Here is a 27,130-nt window from a genome sequence, read left to right as displayed (position 1 = left end):
AGGCGGAGACGGCAGAAGCGACCGGCGAGCGCAAAGGCTGACGGGAATTGTAGTTTCTTGACAGGCAGGAAACGACGGTAACTACATTTCCCATCTCTGCCGGGGGGGTGGGCCGAGAGGGCTCCCGCAAGCCATGATGGGCGTCGTAGTTCCGCGCCGCGCCGCGGCCGTGCGGTGGGATGGGGCCCCGGAGAGTTAAAAACTACCAAGATGGCGGCAGGGGAGGCTGCGGGGAGGGGGTACGGGAGCTCCGGGAGGCCATACTGCGCTCGCGTCGGGGCGGTGGAGTACACGCGGAATCGCCGGAGCGAGTGCTGAGTCGGTGCCGCCGCCGGCTTCCCCCTTACCCCGGACGCTGGGAGACGCTTCGAGGCCGCGGAGCCTTGTGGGGCAGCCACAAAATGGAGGCGAACGGGAGCGGCAGCGGGAGCAGCAGCGACTCGGCTCCCGACTGCTGGGATCAGGCGGACATCGAGCCGGGCAGCGGCGCTGGCCCGGGGTCCGCCCCGCCGGCCGCGGAGGCCGAGGCCCAGCAGGAGCTGCTTGGGGCGGCCTTCAGCCGGCAGTTGAACGTCAACGCCAAGCCCTTCGTGCCCAACGTCCACGCCGCCGAGTTCGTGCCGTCCTTCCTGAGGGGGGGCCCGGCGCCCGGCCTGCCGCCACCCTCGCCCCCGCCCGGCCTGCCGCCGCCCCACGGTAACTGCTGCGCCGGGACGGGGCTGCGCCGGCGGGTGGGCGCTGAGGGCGGAGGGATGGGGGCCATGTTGGAAGGGCGCGGGGCCGTGCTGTGGAGGGGCCCGGGGCGAGGGCTGTTGGGCCCCCGTGGGGGAGGAGGGGAAGGGCCACGCGGGGCCGTAGCGCGGCGCGGCGGGCCTGGGGCGGGAAAGGGAGGGCGGGTTGGGCTGGGAGACGACCGGCAGCCCGGGGACCGGGTGGGTCAGTCTGACGGGGTGCGGGCGGGGCGCCTGGGCGGCAGAGCCGGGCCGGGGGAGTGACCGAGAGGCGACCCGGCCCGGGAGCTGGGGCCCTGGGTCCCAGCGGCAGAGGGGTCCCGTCGGCGAGGGGCGAGGGCAGGCTCGGGTGGGGGTCTTGCGCAGGAGAGGGGCTTGGGGAGGGGGCGTAAGGCGGCAGAGGAGCCATGGGGCACCGTAGAGGAGCTGGTTGCGGCGCCTGCTGCAGCCCCGAGAGCCTGTGGCGGCCGTGGGAGGGGGTCTGCGGGCCGCCGTGGTGCAGCTGGGGCGGGGGAGGCTCCGCGGGAGGCCAGGTCGCCGTGCAGGTGTGGTGCCCGAGGGGCAGCAGCCGGCGGGTGTGCGGGTCCTGTGTGCGTTCCCCTGGTAGCTTTACTCGCCAAGCGTCGCCCATAACGAGAGGAAACCACGTAGCTCTCTTCTTCCTAAAGCACGAGAGAAGTTGTCGAAGATTTTGGTGGTAATCAATTTAGTGTTGCTGGAGAGAACAGCACTGCTTCAGCCACCAGTGGCTCAGATGTAGCTTAAATGTCTTTTTGAACATCATATCAAGTAGTTATTTTTTTCTAACACAATGCTGATAAATGATTAGTAGGGAAAGGAGGTTTGTCCAGCTGGCCTCGGTCAATGGAATAACTTGAAATTTACCCTGCTTTTAATTTCAAAGGATCTTTGTGTATGTAACCAATGTTTATACTAGATTTACTTTGCATGTGGGAAATTAAAGGAGAGCAGCCTTTTAATTTCCAGCTCCAAACTTGAAGGTCCTTCCAAATGTCAGATATGTGGTAGTATTTTAATGTCACTCCTGCAGCTAAGGAGTTTGACGCATCATCAAGTATGATGGTTTAACACCTTCCTGGTTTTTTTGTGATTTTATGTATGCCTATTGGTACAATATAAAACAAGCTAGTATTTCAAATATTGATTCTAGTAATTTAATTTCACTAAAGCGACTACTTGTTACATTATGTTTGTCACAATTTCCTGTTGATTGTGGCTTATTATTTATTGCGTTCTGATTTAATATATTAATTAGTCTTGCTCTCCCTAATATCTAAAGCTATCAGATGTTAACTAAAATCTGTAACTTTCATATATTAAGCTTCAAAATTTTCATAACAGAATATTAACCTGTTTGTTGTGTTAGAGCAAACATTAGTGTTCTCTACAGCTCTTCAGCACTCCTGATTTTTATCAGAAATTGTAGCTGATATGCTCTGTGGGCAGGCAACATGTAAGTGCGTTAAAATATACTTCTTAGAAGCCATGGGCAGGCTCTTGGACTCAATTTAGAATAAATGTGTATATTAAGGTTTATAGGTAGAGTAGATAGCTTGAGGCTGTGCTGAACATGTGATGCACCTTTGAATAATAAAAATTAATTCTAGTGTGTTTTTCAGCCATTGCAACCTGAATCTAAGTCTTTTTTTTAACTATGCAATCAATACTGTGACTGAAAACTTTCTTGGGGTTCTGAATATTACTAGAATAACTTTGTTTTTTCTCCTAAGCTACTTTTGTAAGGTTTCTTCTAAGGCTTCCTATATTTAAAATTTTTTTGTAGGATTTAAACTACATTTCCTCACCTGCTCATTATATTTATTTCTTTGTCCTTTCCTTTTCTCCACTTTTTTGCTACTTCTGAGGCCTATGATGAGCTTTGTCATTCCAGAGACTAGAGACGACTTTACTGAAACCTTCCTGGTCACCTGGAGTGATTAGGATAGCTTTTCTTTCCATCTTAGTTCCTGAGTATATTTCCTACATAGCGCTATAATCTACCTGGCTTGAATTCACCTTGCTTCTATGTCTTCTTTAAGGTTTAGAATTTTGAGTTTCTATAATTAACTTGGATGTGCCTAAGATTAAGCAAACAAAAATATGGAGTTAAAAAAAAAAACAAGCCCAAATCAATTTCTTTCTTAACTGGAATACTATACTTGTTATGAACACATCTGACATACTCAGTTACAGAAAATAATTGACAGTCTTGTCCTTGCAGATGTTCATATAAGGTGACAACTACTTTCCTGGCTAGAAGAACTAGGTGGAGCTTGCTCTGGAAATAAGTCAGAACAACATGTGATTAGACAATGGTGCTGAATAGGTTACTTTTCAGCAACCCAGTTTGCTTTTGCTCCCATAGGGAATTAGGTGTTCCCTAATGAGTAGGCACTCATTCTTCATTACATTGTGAGAAAGAAAATATTTCTATTTATCATCTGTATTGAGGTCCATACAAATACTGGTTTGCACTGGGAAGCATCTAAATTAATCTTAATTCTTAGGAAGAATAATAAAAAAAAAGCTTGGTGTCAGTTTGAGGACTTAAGTGGCCTAAAGTTAAGTTCTAGTAACACTTTTCTTCTTGGAACTTTCTCTTGGTGAGGTTTTGTTCGAGTCATAATTCCTTAGTAATTCAGAGGAGGTTGTAGTCAGGATAAATGTGTAGTAGCAGATTCCACAGAACTGATCTCCATTGTGTGGCTATAGTGTATAATAGTGTTTCCTTTTATGCACCCTAACTTCATGGTTTTAGTAATTTGTATAAAATTCCTGTCACTTACGTTTAGAGCACTGAAATAATGCTCACAGAAGCCATTTAGGGAACAAGGTGTTAGCTTTCTAAAACTGGGGAAATCCTGAGACCTGCATTCCAAGTAATTTACTTTAAAACTTCTGTTTTATGCATGCTTTTGAATTGCAAATTGTATATTAGGGAGAATATCTGAACGATGTTTACTGCTAATATAATTTTTGCTTGCAGATAGTTTCAGAACTATTTTGGAATTAAATTATCATTTGATTATATGCAAAAAGCATATGTTATTTAATTTATTCCTTAGGTTCAAAAATTTAAAGCCAGTATGTTCCAAATGTTGTAGCTGCGAGGACTCGCTTTTATCAAACTGTGTCCAAGCCAAACTCATTTGCATAAAATCTCTGTGTTGGATACTATTGGAAATGTGAAATAGAGACTTCTTGATTTTCTGTCTGCAACAGGCATCACTGTACCACGGTTCCTTCCAGTGAACATGTTGAGTATGGCATGAAGGAGTTGTGGTTCTAGGGAAGCTTACTGTAGATAGCAGTTTCTGGACTAGCAAACTCAACTAAATTAAGGCAAGGTGTGATAGTCAGTAAATGACAGTAAATTGTGTTAGGCCTCTAAACATTCTTAATCACAACTGCACCTTGCAGCTTCACTGTTCTGTAGCATGTAATTGCATTTGGGTGGCTTTTTTGTTTCTATATCAAGGCATGGTTTGGAGGTGTTTGTTAGGGAATAGTTAAAACTTCCCCCCCTGGATTAATAAGATTTCTTATTATCTAAGTTTTGATTGTATCTTGGGTATAAGAGAAGTGAAAAACTTCTGAAAATGCAGTGTCAACCTGCATTCTTGTGATTCAGTTTTTGTCATAGTTCTTGAATATTCCACAGGATTCTTGGTGAAATTGATCACAGCTTCCTTGTATGGGCTTTACTATATTTTATGTTAGTTTTTCTTCTTTTTTAGACGTAATTTTTAAGTATTCACTGTTGACTTTCTTGGAGCAGGAGACTGAACCAGGTGGCTTCCTGGGGTCCCTTCCACCCTGAATTGTTCAATGATTTGAAGTATGTAGTGGTTGTGGTAAGAAAAAAGTGTCATTAGTACAAAAGTAACAAGAACAAACAATGTGTGATACATAGCATCTAGTGTAAGGAAAGACAGCATTTATCATTTTGGTGGTATTAGTGCTACTGCTTCATGTAGGAGTTCTCTTGACCGCTTCAAGTAACTATCTGAACATATTTGTTAAGACTGCAGTTTAGATAACTTGCACCTTGTTTTGAGCCAAGCAAACGTCTGGCTTAAGATTCAGTGCCCTTTAGATTGCTTCACTCCCTAACTATCCTCACTCGCCTGCAGTAGTCACTCTTGAAATAGTTAAGTTCAAGCAGCTGGACGTCCTCAGCCTTCAAATGCTGTAAATAAATGGATATAGCATCTATCTTTCTAGTTTTCCCTGCCCTCATTGTTCTTGACCTTGTAGGTAGCTGGGACGTGCATATATTTCCCCCCCCCCCCCCAGCCAATTAAAAACAAAAGGAGTTTCCAGAGTAGGATGATGAGCTACTGGTATCATCGTGTTCCCCAAAACTGGTCATCTCTTGTTTTACACTATTTTCTGTAGACTCTGTTTTAATACTCTTCAACAATTCAGTCCTCAAGAAACTTCGCTTAGCATATGAACTTGCTAAGAAAGTCTTGTTTGTGGTAGTCCACCATTCAAGAAGCTATCGTATTAAAGGATTACATGGTTTGCTCATGTCAACATTTGAATACCCATATGTTGATTGATTTCCTCACAAGTAAGGTGTTGGTAATGCTACTGTTAATGCTGCTTCATAACTGTGAACTTGAACTGCTTACCTGACAGCAAATCAGTGTCATGTTGTGAATGCCAGTATATGGTACAAAGTATTATTATTGAAAAAAATTTTTGAGTCATCACTTCACTATCTAGAGCAGTGTTCGTCTGTATCAGCTTTTCTAGATAGATGAGCTGCGCAACCTTTTTTAAAATGGTCAGTGCAGAGAAAAGCTGTATGTCTTGGCACCGACTTGCCAGATGATCAGATATAATATACCTGTGTGATGCAGTCACGGTGCCAATGTATTACACAGATGTCCTTTGTCTACATCTGAACTGTCCCCAGGAAGGTAGCCAGGATTGTGTTGCTCCTCTTAGAATAATTCATCACGCTTGTGGCCTTTGCATGACTCCAGTGAAAGACAGACCACTGGGAGCCGGCGGTGGACTAGCTGAACTGTCCTGGAGTCTACGTGCAGTCTGGTGACCACGTGTTTAGCACCCTGGTTTGGACTACTGATTTAATGTATTTGAAAGCATGATATTATCTTAAAACTTGATTGCTCTGTCAAAATGAACACAAAAATAATTTGGGATAATTCTTGGATTCTATTAGCAATCTGGTTTTGCAATTCCACTTTCAGAATTTCGGGACTTCTCTGCAGTTTTGTGATGAGAAACATGCAAGCAAAAGAAGCAGCTGATTGTATGAAGCTAAGATAGAAAGATGTTTTTATTTTGGTTTTTCATTATGAAGGAATAAAGCAGACAAAATTTAATCAGTGACACTTATGACTGTTTTGAAGATGTCTATATGAAAATTACACTGATTGAATTTCAGTACAGAAGTTGGTTTAGGGACTGGTGATGCGATATTAAAAATACATTGTCTAGAACACATTGAGAACTTACGTGTAAATGTTAAGATCCTGAGCTTAACCTGATAAAAAAATCCGTGGGGTGCTTAGGTTTGGTTTTAAGATTTCTATTTCTACTGGGTACTGAGAGATCTTTGTTAGAGAGTGGAGTCCTTAACTGATCTAATACAGAGCTTGATTTCTTGGCTGTCTGTCTGTCTCAAAAATCAAGTTACCAACTGAGTACAAATACTTGGCCTTAAGGAAGAGGGTTTTTCACTATATTCTCTGAAAATCCCCATAAGCTTTCTTAGACTTAGTTGTGAAGAAGCGTGTCAGTTTTAGATAAGATAAACTTAAGGCGTGTCCTCACTGGGGAAGGAAGAAGGTGGATCTTTTACTAAGCTAACTTGTAGTAAAATCCTATAAATACAAAGCAGGAGCTAATTATTTTGTGAATTTTACAAAGTCATGTTAAAACTATTAAAGCTGCTCTTACCTTTTTGCATTTTAAAAACTGTACATCTCTATGTCCACTGGTGAAGCTAGGGCATAGGCTATGAAGCAGGGCAGAGACAAGAAGAAAATCCATTTTGGATTTAAGTTAACCGTCAAAACAACTGCCTTAATTACAGTGAATGCCTGAAAACCTTTTCTTTCTGTATATTTTAAAATACTGAATATGAACTACTTTGTTTAGCTTTAGAACTTATTGCTGCTTAAAGTTATTTTTTTGTGGGGTTGTCCCTTGGGGTTTGTTTGGGTTTTATTTGTTGTTTTATTCTGATTCACATGCTCTGTGTGCTCGATTTGGACCTCTATTTTTTTTACTCTGGTGTACGTACCCTTTATGCTTTAATTTAAAAAAAAAAAAAGGCAGGGGGAGCAAACATCTGTTATGTAATTAATGAAAACTGTTGAGGCTATATGACTATTGTGTAAATATGTACTGAACTCAGGTATTCAAATCACATGTACAAAAATGCGATGGAAATCCTAAGGTGGATGTCATGCATTTCTTCACTCTTCAGCCTTTCAGGAATTCCTGTGAAGCAACTTGATGCCTGTATTGGAGGAGCAACAACAAACTCACTGTACAGACAGTGTAAAAGTTTGTAGATAAGACACTTCTCTCAAACTGAATTTGCCTTTTTTATTTTCTTTTTTTGTTAATCTCTCTGTATGCTCTGTTGTGCAAACAGTTTCGTTAATCCAGTAGTCTACCTCAGTTGTCAGGTTCCAGTACTGTCTAGGTTTTTATCACTCCAGCAGCAGAGCAGGCTGGGAGCTGTGAGTGCTCCCATGCATAGCGACGAATTATGGCCTCTCCTCGATTCTGTGAAGGCATTTGCATTGTGACTCAGGTAACTGCTTCTGAGGAGTTACCAGTGAACCACTGAACAGTATCTGCTTGTGTGGAGACATCTCGCTCGGGTTATTCTGTACATCTGGTAAATACTGCTGTTTACATAAAAATGGAAGTTATCATTACTGCTTAGCACTTGAGTTTGACTTGTATTTTAACTGCAGTTCTTCTGATATTGATTCTCAGTTTACCAGCTATACTTATTCTATAGATGAAATCTTGCTTCATTCTAACACAAATTTAATTACAGAGCAGTTTTTTATTGTTTCTGTACAAGCATTCAAAACTGCTAATGCTGTGAAGTTTCTGGCTTATATTGGTTTAAAACACTATTTTCAGAGGTTGAGTGATAACTTTTAATTTTTTCTACCTGTGCAGCTTTGGTTATTGTACAACAAAGAATGCATGCAAGTACAGAATTTGATGCAATACACAACAAACTCATCAGCTGTAGTAGAATGCTGTGTGAATGAAATAAGCAGAGTGCATTCTTGCAGTATTTCATTAGGACATTAGGTGTATTTTAAAGAGACCAATCACTGTGTTTTAAAAGTTGTGCAATTTTGGACTCTCTATTTGGAGCTTGCATACTCCTCCAGTGACTTTTAGAGAAAGAAAAAAAAAACTTATTCAGACAAGAATCTGAATTAAAAACTACATTTTGAATCCCTCTCATATGACAAGATTCCTATCTGAATGATTTTCAGAGATGAGGATCTAGAATTTTCAAGCTGAACTTGAAATGTTACACATTTTTCTAATTTGTGTTTATTTTTCTGTATGTGAAGTTTTTACAATAATAGTAAACTATTTTAACCATAAATGTTGTTAGTTACTTTCCTGACTTCCAGAAAACAAAAAATGAAAAACTTTGAATATCTATTTCAATGTTTTGGAGAGATCAGGATAAGTTACAAGGACTACTTAGAATCTTTCTCAGTTTCCCTCATCTTTAAAGGTATTTTGTTACAATGACTGTCTTTATCTCATGGGCAAAATAAGCAAGGTTACTTCAGTTCACTGGATTTGTCCAAACATGTTTGCCACGGGGCCAGTGTGGAGTTTGGACTTATTCTCATGTCCTAATCCAGTATTGAGTCCGAAGTAGGAAGCCAATCTCAGCTAGATTAAGAATTGTCATCTTTTTTTTTTTTATGTGATCCAAAGATTCCCTAAGTGTTTCAGAACTGAAACTTAAAGGTAAAGTGTTTTTCCTTGATTTACTCAGATTGCCTTTCTGTCTTCTCTGTCATGGCACTAGTAGTGCCCTTCCACCTAGCTGATAACGTTGCTTCAGAGTGCTGATCCACCCAAAAGCTGGTAGGTTCTTTGCTCGTTCTGGTTTTGGTCAGACCATCTCCCTTTGTGGAGCTTCAATAGTTACACGTGCGCTAGGGCTGACACAAAATAAGAGATGACAAAGAGCAAAATGCAATAAGAAGCAGTAGGAGTGCATCCTTCTTTTCAGGTGATTGTCTTAAGGTGTACTTCAGGCAACCTGTTCATTTCCACACAGAGCAAATGATAAATCTGACCCTTTAAAGTCAGACTTTTCTCTTGCGTATTTGTTTGCACCATTGTACCATGCCTGAAATAACCTGGCATAGCCTGAAATTGTTTATCAGAAGCAAACAGTTACTGAGGGGGTGTTTATTTTTATCACTTAAAGCCTATTCTTTTTGAAATTAAGACCCTTTATTTATTTTTTTACTTGGTTTCTTTGCAATGAAATTTTTTTAGGGAGCAGTTTGTGTTGCTTTTCTGCTTTGAAGGAACAGTGTATGTTTCATGTAATTCAGTGTCCTCTTTCAAAGCCTGTCTGCCACTTGTGTACCAAAGTGACAAAAATCCAATAAGTGTCTGTGGTCATGAGTGTCTTTTGCCCCTTTAGCACTGTTCAGGATCCATACACAAACTGTCTTATTGATTCTCTTATGTGCTAGACTCGTACAAAATGTAACAGATGGACCTTTTTAGGTTAACAATTTCCTACCTCCTCTCTGTTATTTGTGAAGAAACTTCTTTTTCCTGTCTGTATGCCTGCTGTATTACAGACCAAAAAGTAAAAACCGAGTTGTTATGAATGCCGTTGATAAACAGTGTATTTCTAAGGAATTACATAACTCTTGAACCACTTGTCGAGCTTTTGTTTCGAGGCAAGTGTGTAAATACTGTCATTTAACATGTTTTTCGTTACGGACAAACTTCATGAGTGAAATCAAAAGCTTGTTGAAATCATGTTGTAATGAAAATATTTATGCATCCCAACCATAGTGTGTGTGAAAGAGCCAGCAATCTTGTGATGCGTTACGAAACGGAAGCTTTAGGTTCATACCTAGACTCTGCATCACCTGCTTACCGGACTCATAAATGGGCTGATTTGAGTCTCTTCCATCTCTCAAATGGGAGTAATATATCATTTCTTACAAGCGATCTCAAGGTATTCTATTCTTACACTTTTACTTACTATATTAAATCATTCTCTTAAAGTTTTGTTCCTGTGGTTGAGACTCTGGAGTGCAGATCTTATATGATAGAACACAGGAGCACAGGGAACCTCGCTCAGAGCAGTTTCCTCGTCTGCATTGCTGTGCCCCCTCGGCTGTTCGCTGCTGGCCACTGGGCGTTGTGCTCTGACCCACATTCGCCCTGCTGCAAGCTCTGTCCTCTGGCCCTCTTCCAGCTGTAGCAGCGCTGCTCCAGTTTATAGAAGTCTGCAGCAAATACGCAAACAGCGCGAAAGCAAAGAGGCTTAGAATCAGGTCCTTCTCTGTATGTTTTTGTTCTTTTGAGGGGATTTGTTTCATCTGTAGGTCCCGTCATGCATATAGAGCGAATAATGCTGTAAGAACTGTGTTTTTAGAATGGGATTGAGGGGAGTGCTAGAGTACAGCTAAATATAGAGGGCATGAATTTGGTATGTGGCTGAAAAAAATAAGATGATGAACTTGTTTCAAAGAACTATGAAGTTGAATTTATACCAAGAGAAAACTAAATAGGTTAAGGTTCTAGGGATAATTCTAGAAGGCCTCTTGATCATGTGGAATAGTGTCCCAAAACATGAAGTGGTATAATTGTTAATTGCAACGTATCACTCCTAGCAGGTTTAAAAATTACTTATACCTCAGCATGTAGTTTAGTGGCATGGGTTAGTGCATGAGAAGATTGAGTGATCTAGCCAAAAAACATACTTGTGGCTTTGATATGCACAGGACCGGTGAGATTGTCCTCCGAGCAATGTGACTATATTATGGTGTTTAAGAGGACTTGCAAACTTACCAGGCATATGAATGAGTTGATATCATCTCTTGGTCCTAATAGCTACAGAAGATCTTAAGAATTTATTTGTAATAGCTTGTTTCAGTTTTCTACTCAATGCTTATGTGAAATTGAGCCGCAATAGCATTTTAGGTATGCCTCTAAACTGAAGCTGGCAGAACCTTTCCATACAGTTGTGACACCACACACACATTGTTTCTTTGGATACAATGAAACAGGTTTGACATTTTTAAACACCAGTTAGATACTAACAGCTAAAATAGCCAGCGTGTCCAAACAGGATGGGCAGGTAAAATACTATGTATAGAAAAACTGTTTCCTTTAAAAAAAATGCTTTGAGTGTGTCTTTCCACGTGGGGGGAAAAAATGGAATTGTTTTTAGAATTGCTGTATTATTTTCACAACTTCTAGGCAGTGTTCTTTAGAAGTATTTGTGCTTGGAAGCTATATTTTGTACTGTTGGGGGGTGTGTGGTTTGTTGTGTTGTTTTGTTTTTTTTAAATTTACTTGCAATAAAGTTGGGAGATTTGTGCTTAAGCGTGGAAATTGGTTACATCAGTGTATTTTAAAAGTTGAACTTTTTTCTCTGCAGGCATACCTGTAGAAGCTTCTCCAGAGGAGCAGACAGCCTCTTGTGAAGGTAATTCTTTTTGTGTTCTGATGGTATGCAACACAACTCCATTAAATGTGATTTTTTTTTTTAAAAAGTTATTGCAAAGAATCTCCTTTCTAAGAATCTCTATGAACCTTTTCCAATATTCATTCTCTTTATCCTCATCCTACTGTTGTAAGGCAGTGTGGTTATCTGTGCTTATTCACAATTTTATAGGAGCTGAGCAAGGCATATAAAGACCAAGTGGCTTATTGAAGGTCATAAACCTTGCATGAAGCAGGATTTTTAAAATTGAATCTGTATATTAAATACCATTGGCAAGTGCCCAAACATCTGAACTATGCTTTGATTAATTTAGTCACGCTGTTCTTTGTTCTTGATACTGTCATGGTAAATATGTGTCCTTCATGATTCTTTTTTTTTTACCTAGGTTCAAATGCTGCTGTTAACATGGAAATTTCAGAATCTGTTGGTAAGATGAGAATTGTTCTGTTTCACTATGATAGTGCTCTAAAATACTACTGTAGTGCTTTTGCTGAATCACAGAAAATATTAAAGTGATCAGTAATATGAGCAATCAAAATGTGGAAATTGTATCTTTCTCCTTGTATTTGTGTGGCTTTTGAGAGAACTTAAACCATTATCCCTCCCCTTTTCTTTCTAAGTGTATGGTAGCATGTCTGCCTGGGGATTCAAATCAGCGTGATGATCCAAGTGCATCTTCAGATTTGTTTTTTTCTTTGTAAAATTGTTGCCTTGTTAAAACACAGGTCTCTTAATCCCTGTGAATCATAGTTTTCTGATGTCAGCACACAAGCTGGTTTGAAAGCTCCTGGTAATAATAATTTCAGAAAAAAGAGGCGGTTGCTCACTTTCATATAGAAGGACATTAACAGACTGGATAGTTGAAGTCTCTTGATTGCATCTTGGGGCAGGGGCTTTTCTCTGTAGTCATTGCTTTTAATTTCACTGTCTACTTGAATATATCTAACTGGTTAATTTTTAGTGGAAAATGGAGAGACAGAAATGTCCCCGGAAGAGTCATGGGACCACAAAGAAGAAACAAGTGAAGCAGAGCTAGGAGGTGGTCCCACAGGGGATGCAGGGCCTTCTGAAGAAAGTGCTCAGGAAATGATGGAAGAGGAGGAGGAAATACCAAAACCGAAATCTGTTGTAGCACCCCCAGGTGCTCCTAAAAAAGAGCATGTAAACGTAGTATTCATTGGGCATGTAGGTAAGTTGTAAGTGAATGTGAAATAATTGGATCTTTGCATTGTGTATTATCTTGAATTTGGAGGATTAGAAATTCATTCTGCTCTTTGTAGAGATGTATGTGTTCACCGTGTCTTGAGCTTAATAGGAGTGTTCATTCTAATGAAGCTGCTCTGGAAAAATTAAAAAACTTCAGAGGTCTTTCAGAGCTAGAGTACCAAGGATAGAGTGCTTGTGTTCTCTTGGGCACAACAGTGTCTGTGTTCGTGATTTCTCAAGTACCTGCTCTGTTGACTGCTGAAGTGACATGTCTGTGTTTATGATCCAAAGAACAAAATCGGAAAGCAGTGCTCCTTTTCCACTTGTTTTAAATATTTTTGGAGGGTTCCTATTAATTATTAAATTCAAAAATTGTTCTTCAAAATATTAAAAATTGTAGAGCTATAAACAATAGATGAACATAATGCAGGGTTAAAAGAAGCATTTATAGCAAAATGTCCCAATTGAAGAGCTTCAGCAAGGTTCAGAAACATCTTAAGTGTCAAAAGTACAGAAGAATTATTGAATCATGAGTTTTACAGTCAATTCTGTATTTTCATTTGTATAGTCTCATATCACCGTAAAAGTTCTGTAACTTAGTCCTCAGGTAAATTCAGAATGGAGTCACACAAAGTAAAGAGGCAGTGGGCAGAGGTACATCCGACATTGGAGAGCCACCTACAGAAGTTAGGGACAAGGGAGAAAGGAAGCAGGGAAAGGGATTTTGCAAGAGCTTCCCATACTCTTAACCCACACTTTCCCTGGATCACCGCTTGTTGAGTGGGTTGTTTTTTTTTTGTTATGGATAATGCCAAGTTTATATGTATGAAAACAGAATTTTCAAAATTCAGTGTAATTGAATTGACAATGAATTATTGTGGAAACAAGGGAAGCTGAGAGAGATGCTTCAGAAAACTTAGATTACAATTAAAAATATATATCTCTGGAAATAAATTAGATGACCTTGTTCATAACTTCCTCTTTTTCTATGACTTTCTTTTAAATTGGGAATGACTTAATTTTATATTTATTTGGTTTTAGATGCTGGCAAGTCAACTATTGGAGGACAAATAATGTAAGGAAACTCTTAAATAAGATTTTTAGATTTCCTGTTCTTTCTTGTGATTTAAAAATACATTAAGTAAAATGAGTAATATTTTCTTTATGGCGTTAATCAGCATAGATTAATATTTTTGTAATAAAAGTTTACATTCACTGTCAATTTAGTTGCTTCTTGTCTTTTGAATTTCTTAATTCCAGCAGATCTAATCTTATCACTATCAGAGTTTCACTTACTTAATGGAAACAACTATGAAAAAGCATACATTATTAAATTTAAAAAAAAAAAGTAATCCCTTTCTTACAACAGGACTCTGTTTTTCTTTGCCATTTTAAAATGCTATTTGAAACTGCTTTGTACCCTTTGTTAAACTTTGTCCTTTTTGTGAAGATTAAAGAAAAAATTGAATGGCCTTATTCCCTGGTGCTAACATTGTCAGGCATAATTTGATTTCAAAATGTGACATTATAATAGCTAACTTCTACGTCTATCTTACAAACAGTATGTAGAGACGGCAATATTTTTATGAGACAAAAGTAAATAAATGCAATTAGATCTTATGGGTTCTAAAAAAAAACAAGAAATGGAAAGCAGTATATGAAGAAATAAATGCTATTGCACTAATGCAAAGTATTTCTATGATTTTAAAATAGTATTCTCAGCAAAAGTGGGAGGTCTTTGTCTTGGCATTTCATCTTGTTTTGTTTTGACAAAACTGGAATGTTGAAATTGTCATGCTACATTTAACCTTGTAGTTCATACTAGAGCAAATTAGCATTTTATTATCTGAAGTGTCTGAGTATTCTCCTTGTACAAGGAGAGGTCTATTCTTAACACTCCTAACAATGTGTTATGTTCCTAAAGCTTTTTGCGGTCTTTCATTTTTGCAGAATATCCCTTTGTTGTAAAGAAAAAAAAAATTATGCTTGTACCAGCTTTGTCATTAACCCTTTATTTGCTGTTACCATTAATTTTCCTTATAAACTAAATAGTTTACTGTTATTAGATCAGGTAGAAATAGCTGAGGGAAAAAATTTGAAAGTTTAAATATAATAAAACTGTACACTACTCACCTACCTCTCTTAATAACTGAAAGATCTCTCTTAAAATGTCAGTTTCCTTGTTCTATCTAAAAAGAATGAAACCAAAAATATTTTTCTTTACATTTCAGAAATTTGGAGGGCTTCCGTGAAAAATTCTCCTATCACAATTTTTACTTAATTTTGAAATATTGGATTAGTGTCAGAAATTGACTTAACAGATGTAGTTCCTTTTCAAACCTTGACTCTGCAGAACATTTTACAATTTGGTTTAAAAAATTATGTTCCTCATACTTCCACAAAAGTGATACTGGTGTACTTTTACATATCAGATAATGGTGTTGCTTTCTGTGGAGAAAAAATTCCACTGCTGCTTGCATCAGACTGTTCCAGTTTTTAGAAATAATTTGTAGAGATTGTATAAGTATTTAACTACTTGAAACTATGTTTCTGCTTATGTAAAACTGTACTTTTTTTCCCCTCCCTTATTAGGTATTTGACAGGAATGGTTGACAAAAGAACACTTGAAAAATATGAAAGAGAAGCTAAAGAAAAAAACAGAGAAACATGGTATGAACTTACTGAAGATAATAGCATGCTGCTTTTCTCTTTGCACTCTGATAAAAATGGGAAGCTGATTTTAGTTTCTGGCCCTGTAGCACTGGCTTCCTGCTGGAATGAGTTTCAATTGTGGGGAATCTCTTGTTTTCCTCCAGTACTTCTTTAACTAAAACTGGTTGAAACAGTGCAATTCACATTGGAATGGGTTTTGCTGCACTCTTTTTTTCTTTTTTTTTTTTTGTCTTTTTTGGGTGTTTTTTTTGGTAGATCAGTGCTGTACATTCTGATGTTTTGGTAAACCTAGTCGTCTGGTGAAAAGGAATACGAGGCAGATACTTCTCTCAGGCAGCTCTTGGGGCCATTCTATCTGTATGTCTTTTCACCTGTAAGCTGCAGAGAGATCTCTAAGGGAGAGAGATCAAAGCTGTCAGTTTGGCAGACATGAGAAGAGAGCAAGTGAATAGTTTTGGCTGTAACATTTATTCATATAAAAATGAGATGGGGCCATCAGATGGGGTCCACAGTTCTTAAGTTTCCTCCAGGCAATAGGATGCTGCTGTCATGTGGATATTTTGAGACCTCTTGTTTGTTTTGGGTTTTGCTGATGTTGTCTTTTGGTTGGGTTTTGGTTTTGTCTATGTGTGTATATATACAGCACATAGAGCAGCCTGCTCTCTCCTTCTAACAACTTCTGGAAAATTGTTTTTTCTTTTGGAAGCTTTATGGGTTTGGCTGTGGTGGAGGAAAATAGGGGTCGAAAGGACTCTGGAAAAGAGGCAGCTAAAGACTTCCTTAGAGGTAGAGCAGCAATGGAACACTCAAGGGGTGGGCCTTGCCCTGAACTAATTGTATTGTGTGTGAGAGGGGAGAATAGAAAGGGTGACATATATTCTTTTTATCAAGAAAGCATCATCCCCCCTGTTGGGGGTTGACCATAGCAATAAATATTTTGTGACCTTCCTCAAAAACTCTGGGCAGCTTGAAAAACAGATTTCCTTCTCCCACTCCTCTTTTAGAGAGCAAGTTGTAGGAAGTGCCTCCTTGAATGCTATTTTTATTCTTTAAAATATGTCATGATATACAACAGAAAGTGTGATGTACCTCTGTGTCATTATCAAAGATCTTGTCAGCTCCCTTCATATGTTGATAGTCTTGAAATTTGAGCAGTTTTTACTTTGTGATTGAGAAAATTCTATACTGTAGTGCAGAGTGGACATTTCAGTCAGAATTGTATCTTTCACTGAAAAGCCCCCTGTGTGCAAAATGGACATGCCATCCAGCTGCCACACATAAATTCCTGCTTGAGTCTTGTTAGCTGAGTAAAGCCTAACCTTCTGCTTGGCTGAAATCTTCCAGAAACACGGATCGTGGTGAAGATCACAACACATAAGAGCACACATACTGTTACAAACCAAAAGCCATCCAGCATGCTATCTAGAACTCGATGAGTGACAAATAGCTACTACCTGGGGAAGACTGTGATTATATATCCATAATTCCCAATGTTTATTGCTTTCCCTGACTCAGGAACCTCTTCAGCTGGAAAGGACTTCTTTGTGTTTAATAGTCCCTGGCACTCCCTCCCTGGTCCCTAGTCAGCTGAGTTAGCAGTGTCTCTTCAGACATTATCCAGTCAATACAATAGACAAGCTAAAGATCTTTATAAGCTGCTGCTAATGGTGAAAAATATAGATGTGTTAAGCCAGTTCAATTTAGTTATTACTACTTTTCTTCTCCTTAGTGAGAGTATCAGGTTTTTTTCTCTCTTTTCTATTCACCAATTTTCACAAAACCTGAAGGAGCTAAATAATCTTTTTTTGAAATTTCAGTTCATCTGTCTAACAAATCTAACTTGCTTGTCAATGGCCAATGGGATAAAATATAATTATGAGGGGACAACAGTTGATATGATTAAGGTATCAAAGATAGGGGGAATAAAGGTAGTGTCTGTTTCATAGCCAACTTGTGTTTAATATGTACAAATAAATGAGAAATAATAATAGTTGTCATAATATGAGTATGTGCATATTGGAACTAATTATTTATTTAATTAATGCTGATCAAGAGGAATCGCTCTGTATTTGATCCAGAGGTCTTTTTCAAACTGAGGCAGAGCTTACAGTGTTTGAGGTTAGATCATACCTGGAGAACTTCGTAATTGAAAATTGTTTTTTAGAGTTGCATCCTCCTAGGTGTGTGAGGGAGAGCTAACACTGGGCACTACAGCTCACACTATACATACACAATACATATGATAAAAGGTCACTATTGGTCTTGGAAATGCTTAAGTTCAGAAATGCTGCGGTGGGTAGAATAGTTGAGCAGAAAAAAAGGACATTTTATGATGACAAAATCATCATACATAAATTTAGTAAAAATTAGTACAAAAATAGAATATTTGGGTTGGTTCTTTTTTTTTTTTTTCAGGTACCTTTCATGGGCCTTAGACACAAATCAAGAAGAACGAGACAAAGGTAAAACAGTAGAAGTGGGTCGTGCCTATTTTGAAACTGAGAAGAAACACTTCACTATTCTAGATGCTCCTGGACATAAGAGCTTTGTTCCAAATATGATTGGTGGGGCTTCTCAAGCTGATCTTGCTGTGCTGGTAAGGACAAATTAGGTTCTTTTATTCTGGATATGCTGTGGAATTAAACTTTTGATTTTTATTTTTTGTTTGCTTGTTTACTCTTGTGGTTAGTTACAGTGGGCAAAATTTTGAGTGGTTTTTGGAGTAACTTAACAGCTTCATAAAACTGTCTGCAGGTGTCATATGATTTCTATGTATGTCAGTGCAGAAACTAATGCATAATATTGAGGATATACCAATGCATTTTGAAAGCTTTTACCAGTTGACTACCCAAAGTTATTTTTGAATAAGCAGTATTATCCATTGTCAATTGTTCTGTTGAGAGAATTGTAGAACTTTTAATAAAATTTGTATTTTTAATTAGGTTATTTCTGCAAGAAAAGGAGAGTTTGAAACTGGATTTGAGAAAGGTGGACAAACAAGAGAACATGCCATGTTAGCAAAAACAGCAGGTGTAAAACATTTAATAGTTCTTATTAATAAAATGGATGATCCAACTGTAAACTGGAGTAATGAAAGGTGAGTTTAATATTAAAAAAAAATCTTCATTAAAAGATACTGAAATAAAATAATTCCTAAGTAATTTTTTGCATCCCATTTTTGCTGAAAGAATGGTGGACTGCTGGACTGAAGACAGAGGTTATCAAAATTGCGGTGAAAACAGAAGCATAGTGCCTAGGACAATGCCTCCCAATTAAGCTTAAAGTTCTGCACTACTTTAAAACATCCACTTCCAACTGTTTGCATCTGTGCAGCTGTATTTAACAAATCCATGCATTCTAACATAGTTTAATTGTTGACTTAGAAACTTCATACCAAACCTAAAAGGAAGCAACTCTGTTTTCAGTAGTTTAGTTTGCCAGGTTCTTGACTGCTTGGCCGCATTTCTGCTAAACTCCTAGCTTAGATTTGTTGAGAACAGCATTATCCTGTTCACCTTACGTGTCCGCCCTGTATTACTTGGAGTTATTTTATGATCAGCTGAGTTGAATAAGCAAATACTATTTTAAAGTCGTTCGTGATTATGGTCTGAGAAGGGGGGAAGGAAGGAAACTTGTGATGATACAGGCCAGGTAAAAATAACTAAGAAAGTCAATATGTAATATTTAAATAACTAATAAAAAGGATTAAGTTATTATTTTCTACATTAACACTGAAATGTTACTAAAGGGTTTTAATTTTCCTAAGTGTCAAAACTTGGGTTGTCTTATGGCTTCTGTCACATCTTTCTTCTCACTCCTTTAAGCTGGATGCTAAAAAGTGTAACTTAGTCCTTCCCTAGAGACACTTGTGTAATGACTGGATACAGTTTTCTTCTACAGTGTAATAAGAGTTGTCAGAGTTGTTGCTGTGCTGTCAAGTATCGTGAAAGTTTTTGTGGAAAACTGTGGGGGACTACAAAAACTTACAACATCAGCCTGGCTTACTAAGAGAATAAGGCATGCCCAGTTGTGCTGTCTTGGTCCTGCCCCAACCTTCTGACACTATTGAATTCAGCTGAAACTGACTGAGGGGAAGAAATGTAATAGAAATAAGTAGCATTAAGTCTTAAGAAATTATGTAGGACGTTGGGGGAGACCAAGCCACCATTAAAGTGAAAGCCTGCAGCATGACCTCAGTAGCTGTCTGCTTGGGTCTGTCTTGCTATCTTGGCCTAGATCTCTTGCTTAAAAGCAGACGTAGCACGTGCTGCTGCTTATCGAGCCCGGTAATTGAGGTATATGGAGAAAACTGATGATGCTTTATGGAGCAGGGGAATGAGGGGGAATAAACAATATGAAGTTGTGCTGTAAGACTGGGGAGAAGATGCAAGTAGGCCATTAAACTTTGTTAGGTTTTCTTGCTGCTCACAGAATAACTTCGCTGATGAAAATTAAATGTCTGTGGGTTTTGTTGGGTTTTTTTAAAGCAGAATATTATGTTACGCTGGAGTAATTGAAACTTATCTTGATCTGCTTGATGTTTTAATAGATATGAGGAATGTAAAGAGAAACTGGTGCCATTTTTGAAGAAAGTTGGCTTCAATCCCAAAAAGGATATTCATTTCATGCCCTGCTCAGGACTGACTGGAGCAAACCTTAAAGAACAGTCAGAATTCTGTCCTTGGTATATGTATGTATCTTAAATTGAACAACTTTGTATATTTGCTGTATTTCAATAAAAGTGAATGCTACAGTGAAGCTAGGAAGAAGTATAGCATGGTATATTGCAGCTGTATTCTAAAGTGTTTGAGGAAATGCGATTGTATTGTAGGGCAACAAGAATACAGCCATGCAATGAGCCAAATAAAAGCATTTATTAACTGCAGAAGATTAAAGTTAGCAGAGTCTGTAATATTATTAGCAGTGCTTTTTAGCTCTGTGAGTTTGAGTGCCATACTAGCCCTTGAATTTTCCAGTGATGCTGCAGCTGACATGTTGCTAGAATGAGTGATTGTTTGATGTGAACAGTTTGCTTGAAGCTGTATTATAATTAGTGACAAGCCATGTCTCTCACTGAGTGTCATGTTTTCCAATATTGTCCATGGCAGTTAAAACATATTCATGAAAATCCTGTTTGGACCTAGCTTATGGTTTTGTATTTCCAAAACACATTACACATCTAGCAAGATTATCAAAGGAATAATTAATTCGTGTAAAATATGCCTGTAACTTAACTTAAAAACTACATGCAGTATTAACATGTTAGCTAGGGTAAAATGTGCACTAATGATGGAAGTTATGATAGATTTAACTGTCTTAGATGTCACTGTTCTTAATGATGATGGAATGAAAACCATTCCTTTTGTTGGGCTGCATTTATCCATTCTGAGTAATTTTTAAATAGAAGGGTGCTCACAAAATTGAAAAAAATGCCTTCTGCTTTTTTTAGTGGATTACCATTTATTCCATACCTGGATAATTTGCCAAACTTCAACCGTTCAGTTGATGGACCAATCAGGCTGCCAATTGTGGATAAATATAAGGTACAAATTAAAATAATAGGATTGAAAGTATAAATTGACTGTTTCCAGAAAGCACTAAATGGACTATTTACTGTATTTTCAGAGGGTATCTTTTTTTTTTTTCTTTGATATGTCTACATTTCCAACTGTAGAATAGAGGTGGGGAGGGGAAGTAAATTATTTTGGCATTATATGAGACTCTTAATCTGTAATCTTTCATGAGAACAGTTTCCAAAACACTAAGTATAGCAGTGCTAAATAACTTCATAGGGTTAAGTAATCATACTTAAAGTCATAAATAGAGCAGACTCTTTAGAAAAACGTTTCAAATCTTTATGTAATAATTTCTTTTTGTGGAGGATATGGGCACCGTGGTCCTTGGGAAGCTGGAGTCGGGCTCTATTTGCAAAGGACAACAGCTTGTGATGATGCCAAACAAGGTATGTTAAGGTTTAGATATTAAAAAATGTTACTACCCTGAAAAAGAGCTTGATTCTTAAAGATATTTATTACTTGAAATCAGAAAAATTTCTGTTGCTCAGTTGAATGGAACTAAGCTTTCTTGTTTTACACGTGTGATGTTTCCAGGTGTGTGGGTGTGTATATACTTCCTTAGCATTCAGAACTCAGGTTGTCTCTCCTCAGTAAATTCAATTGCTGGGCTACAAATCATCATAGTTCATTTGAACTGTGTTTTTTAATTTGCTTTTGTACAGTTGGCCCACAAAACCTTTTTCCTGCTGGGGGTTAATATTGCTCAAAACTTTCCTTCTTTTTTTCCCTTTTTCTTTTATTCTTTTCCCTTCCCTAGAGGGAAGATGGAAAAAAATTTAAAGGATGGAAACAGTACACAGTATGTTCCAATGAGAACCCCAAAATTTACTGTAGTTAAGAATAGGTTGTTTGTGCAGGTAGGTAGCTGTTCCATAATTTAAGATCACTACTTGGAATCATTGTGCTGCCCTGAAGAAAGTGAAAATATAAAAATGAAGGATGTGAAAACATAGTTGGGGAGAGGCAGTTGATGAGAATAGGGTACTCAACTAATGGTGGTGTTTATATCCATTGGTTTCTTACAAAAAGTGTTTGAAAATTTTGGTTTTATCTATTTGTGTCATCTTGATTTAAGATGAGACTTTTTTCAGTTCTGCAGGCTGAGGTAGTCTGCTAGAAAATGTCTCAATACTCTAATGTACAATAAATCTACAGCTTATTGAAAGCTTGTATTTCCTAATCAAAATATGTTAATTAGATTGACTTCCATGTCATCTTTCTCAAGAGCTGCTGAAAATTGAAACTAAACTTAAACAGTTTAAGATTATGCTTTTCAGCTTTTAAGGTAATTTAACAGACAGTGGCTTGACACACCTCTGACACCCATGTTATTTTGGGGTTGATTAGGAGAAATAAATAAACTAAATGGCTTTTTAAATGTATTCAGTAAATAGCCAGCGCTTTTTGATGACAAATTCTTTTTTTTTTTTTTTCTTCCTTCTATTGGGCAGCTAATGAGGATTGAATTAAAACTTCAGGAAGTCAGAACCACAGACCTCTTTCTGAAACTACTCCTTTTTTAACTTCTCTGCCTTTCCAATATTTATTTTGTGTTGGTAGCTAGTACTGTGTAGATACAGAAATCAGAAGAGAGGTTACAACATACAGGAACATTAGGAAATACATTTGGTGTTTGGAGAGCATTCATTAGTATACGTTTGGTATTCTTTTATCATCATCTCTAGGAAATCTTGTAGAATTTTGGGATTCTAGGATTTGCTGGATTGTGTTAATATTCAGACTGTTATATTTTGGATGTAATGAGTCTACACAACAATGTGGCTTATAAGTTTTAAACTCATTTCACTTTGAGAAATAGTGGATATTTTTGAAATTTGCTTTCCGTTGAATATATACTATAGAATCATGATAAAATATGTTTGATTTAAATATTAGTAACTCATAATTCAAATATTCTAAATGTTCTGAAGCTTGCAGAACCAAATATAATGAATTAAAACTGTAATGGAAGTATTTATTGAAATGCTGTTGTATTAAAACAATTTTGTACCAGACTAAAATATTCACAATAGACAACCGCATTTTCACTTTCTTTAAGCACAATGTGGAAGTTCTTGGAATCCTTTCTGATGATGTAGAAACTGATTCAGTAGCCCCAGGTGAAAATCTAAAGATCAGACTGAAGGGAATTGAAGAGGAAGAGATCCTTCCAGGATTTATTCTCTGTGATCCCAACAACCTGTGTCATTCTGGACGCACATTTGATGCCCAGGTAGAATAACTAGCATTTAATTGCCGTATAGATGGGTAAAAAGCATTGAAATGTTCTGCTTGCGTTTCACCAAATCTAAATTTCAATAGTTTGACATTTCAGTTCAGATTTCTTATTCACTGTCATATCTCTAAATTGACAATAACATACATACCTAACACTGACATCATTAATTTGAGTTTTTAAAATATCGTTTATTTTGAATGTAACTTTTCAATGAAGTTTTTAGTTACCTATAATCATGAAAGCAAGATCTTGTCAAGCCAATTCTTCAATTTTATACTTTCATATTATAAACAATTTAGTCGCTTATAAATTTTTTCTTTCACAAAAATTTGTTATGTGAGTATTGTTCAACTAAACTTTTTAATGTAGTTCTGTATTTGGTTATTCTCTGCTCTTTTATAATTGAAATAAGGAAAAATGCACTTACTTTTAATTGTTTTACAGATAGTGATAATTGAGCACAAATCCATTATCTGCCCAGGTTATAATGCTGTGCTGCACATCCACACTTGTATTGAAGAAGTTGAGATAACAGTAAGTGTCCTTTTAAGTTGTGATGTGAATATAGACAATCCGCTTGTTGGGGTGAGCAGTTCTGTCATGATGTACATCTGTAGAGCAACTAATGCAATAAAGCTCCAGCCTTGAATGGAATCTTTGGTCAGTACCATAACACAACCAAAAATGACTGTAGCTGTTAGCATAAGCCTTCTAAAAAGTGTGGTAAGTCATGATTGACTCTTACGCAGTAAATCTTAGAATATTTTTTTAATATATTTCGAAGTGTTTTCTTTCTTAGACCACTTCAGTTTTGTTTGTAAAGAAAAAGTAACCCTTATTTTTGCATTCACAGCTATTAATTTTTTTTCTTATACAGGCCTTAATCTGCTTGGTAGACAAAAAAACAGGAGACAAAAGTAAGACAAGGCCCCGTTTTGTGAAACAAGATCAAGTATGCATTGCCCGTTTAAGGACAGCAGGAACTATCTGCCTTGAGACATTCAAAGATTTCCCTCAGATGGGTCGCTTTACCTTAAGAGACGAGGGTAAGACTGCTTGATCAATGGTTACTAACTGCTGCAAAAATGCAGTTATTTGAAATAGGACATCATGCATGGCAATGAGGTATTAAAACGCTGATATGTGGTGGAAGTCACTATCTGGGTAACAATGGAAAAGTGAATCTAAGCAAATTGTTGTCATTGTGCAGAGTTCTTGCTAGTAACAAAAAGCGTTTTATTTTAGAGGAATAATGTACAGAAATGTACACTGTGAAACAAAAGGTTGAATTTGAAAAATTGCCTGCACTGTTTTCTTAATATATCCTGGAATGTCCACCTACAATATGAATACCATAGTTTCTCTATTTAAAGTTAGGAAAGATAAGGTGGGGTTGTATGTTGGGCTTTAACTCATGCTCACCCTGGTAAAACTCATAGATTTGTGGGATGTATTTAAAATAAATTATCTTTGAAAGCAGTAAACAGATCTGGTAGAAGGATTCTGCCTTGCCTTCTCCTTAGATGAATATAGAGCAGGCTTTCCACAACCCGCATCATATTCTTTACTGTGAGAATACCAGTTTTACTATTTTTAAGATTTTTTTATTGTGCTTTTAAAATACACTCGTGATTTCATTCTACAGTACCACAATTTATTCTCTGTATCACTTCTAATACTCTGGAGAGCTGTATTTTTGGGGGAAGTTTTCATGTTCTTAGAGACTTACAAGTTCTTTTAACAATACATGTAACTCCACTGTTTGTATCCTTGGTTTAGGTAAGACCATTGCAATTGGAAAAGTTCTGAAACTGGTTCCAGAGAAGGACTAAGCATTTTTCTCAATGACCCCCGCACAATACTGTGAGGAAAATCGACTCTGCAAAAGCCTACTTCACACCGCCTTCTTATTTTCTGCCCATTGATAAACTTCTCCCCATATTTTGCAAAGACAAATTTCACAGCAAAGGTCCACATCATGTCAGCTTTCTCATATTGAGAGCTCTGCTATGCCACTGTTGAATTTTCCCAAAAAGAATTTTTTTTTTCTCCCAAATTCTGCTTCCTTGGAAAGATTCGGCAATAGCTTTGTTAGTGATGTGGACATAATTGCCTATAATTATGAAAATCTAAAGGATTTTTAATGTTTAATTTCCCCCAGCATATATATTAAGACCTCTTTTTTCCAGGCAGATCATTCAGAGTGTGCGAGTGTGTGTGCACATGTTACAAAGATGACTACCATGTTAATAAACTATTCAATTTGAAATCTTTTTCGGTATTTGAATTGCTTTTGAATAATGTTTTTTATCCAGATGTAACACAGTTGCATTAGCTTTTTAACTTTCCGGTAACCTAGGTATTTGGTTACTTGGACTTTTCTAAACTTCTCAGCCTCCCCACACACACAGTTTTAAATGAGGCAATTGGGCACTCAATCAAGTTTGTATTAAAATAATTAGGTTTGCCCCTTCCCTTTGTTGAATGCATTCTTAAAATTAAAAAACATTCATGCAAATGCGGCACCTTCATTAGCTTTACATTTGTTAATATCTTCAGCAAATTTAGGTTGACTTAACTTCATTACTAGACACACAGTAAGTCAATTTTGAAGGCTAGAACTACATATTGTGTCTTTATAAAAATTCAGCATTATTAAATTCTTAACTGCAGAAAATGCTAACAACCAGTAAATCAGTGAAACTTGCAAAAATAAGAGAATTTGTGGCAATAGTGCCTATTAGTATTTATAAGAGCTGCATTTTGTGGGAGAACTGGGCCAATTAAAAAGTGCCAGTTATATAAGTTACTCAGTTCACCCTGTCTTTAATTTAGAGGGCTGGATAATCCTTGCTGTTTTAAAGATCAGTCTGAACTGAGAGGGAGAAAGACTTATTTAAATCCCTAAGAGTTTGCACATACTGAAACATGGGAGGGTCAGAATCAAGCACAGTCTGTAAATTTTTGCATATCAAAAAGCAATGTAAGCTTATGAGGACCAGTGAAGTTTTTCTTGAGAAACTAAAGAAAACTGGTTCAAAATAAAGCTTACTCAGTACAACTTGAAGGAGCTGCATAATAAAACCCTATTTAGCTGCACTTTGAAAATGGACTGTCTACAGTTGCTATCCTGATTCTAACAATTAGGATGAAGGCTAATGGATTTATTTTTTTTCATTTCCCAGAGTATTAGTAGTAAGTATTAAAAGGTATCCTCAGAGCTTCTTCAGAATGTCTTAAGCTAAACATTTTCAGTTGTACAATTGTGGCGAGCCCATCTCCTCCCCCAAAAGTTTACAGTCTAGTGACTGTATCTGAATTCACAGATAACTCAAAACTGAAACAGATTTACCTTTTCTGGGGTTTTTTTTTGTTTTGTTTGTTTCTTTGTAACTGTGGAACTCCCATTCATTTCACTTACAGCTACATTGTATGGACAGAAGAAGTTATTGTCCTTCAGTTTCATATGACTACACTTGTAGCTACCATAATGCATGGAATTTAAATAAATTTTATTATGTCTGCAAATCTCTGGGCTTTTATTTTTTTGGTAAATCAGAGTTTAAAAATAACTTTTTTTTTCCTACCAAGTAAACAAACCCCACAGTTCCTTGGATCTTAAACTAATGAAGAAATTAAAAGCCAAGGAAGCTTACTGTCTTGTTCATGTTCTGGATTGACTTAAGATCTCCACATATCTGACTGCTTTCTTGAAGTAAGCTCATGGATTTGAAATTTGCAAAGATCATTATTGGAGAATACTTACATTTAGAATCCTAAATTGTTAAACTTTTAAAATGTTTTTTAAAGCATTGAAATGCATCTCAAGACTACATAATGCTCCAGTAGAATTTTTCCACTTTCAAGAAAACTTAATGAAGGATTCTAAAACTTCATTATTTTGAGGCTGGACTGAGTATGTATTATTAAACTGAAAAATCGTCTG

General features: G+C 37.5%; 1 protein-coding gene across 1 annotated transcript; it reads left to right on the top strand.

The window, feature by feature from the left end:
- Positions 1-230: 230 nt before the first annotated feature.
- Positions 231-25,453, top strand: GSPT1 (G1 to S phase transition 1). The gene is made up of 15 exons (XM_054211595.1): positions 231-696; positions 11,425-11,472; positions 11,876-11,917; positions 12,452-12,679; positions 13,738-13,771; positions 15,289-15,366; positions 17,785-17,965; positions 18,312-18,466; positions 19,919-20,059; positions 20,819-20,912; positions 21,251-21,331; positions 23,005-23,178; positions 23,629-23,718; positions 24,062-24,230; positions 24,964-25,453. Exons 1-15 carry the CDS (start codon positions 402-404, stop codon positions 25,014-25,016), a joined length of 1,863 nt encoding a protein of 620 aa, XP_054067570.1. The 5' UTR covers positions 231-401; the 3' UTR covers positions 25,017-25,453.
- Positions 25,454-27,130: the final 1,677 nt, after the last annotated feature.

Source organism: Rissa tridactyla, chromosome 8, assembly GCF_028500815.1.
Source record: "Rissa tridactyla isolate bRisTri1 chromosome 8, bRisTri1.patW.cur.20221130, whole genome shotgun sequence".
Classification (NCBI taxonomy): Eukaryota; Metazoa; Chordata; class Aves; order Charadriiformes; family Laridae; genus Rissa; species Rissa tridactyla.
Note: the sequence above shows the minus strand (reverse complement) of the source record. Positions and strands in the feature narration are given on the sequence as shown.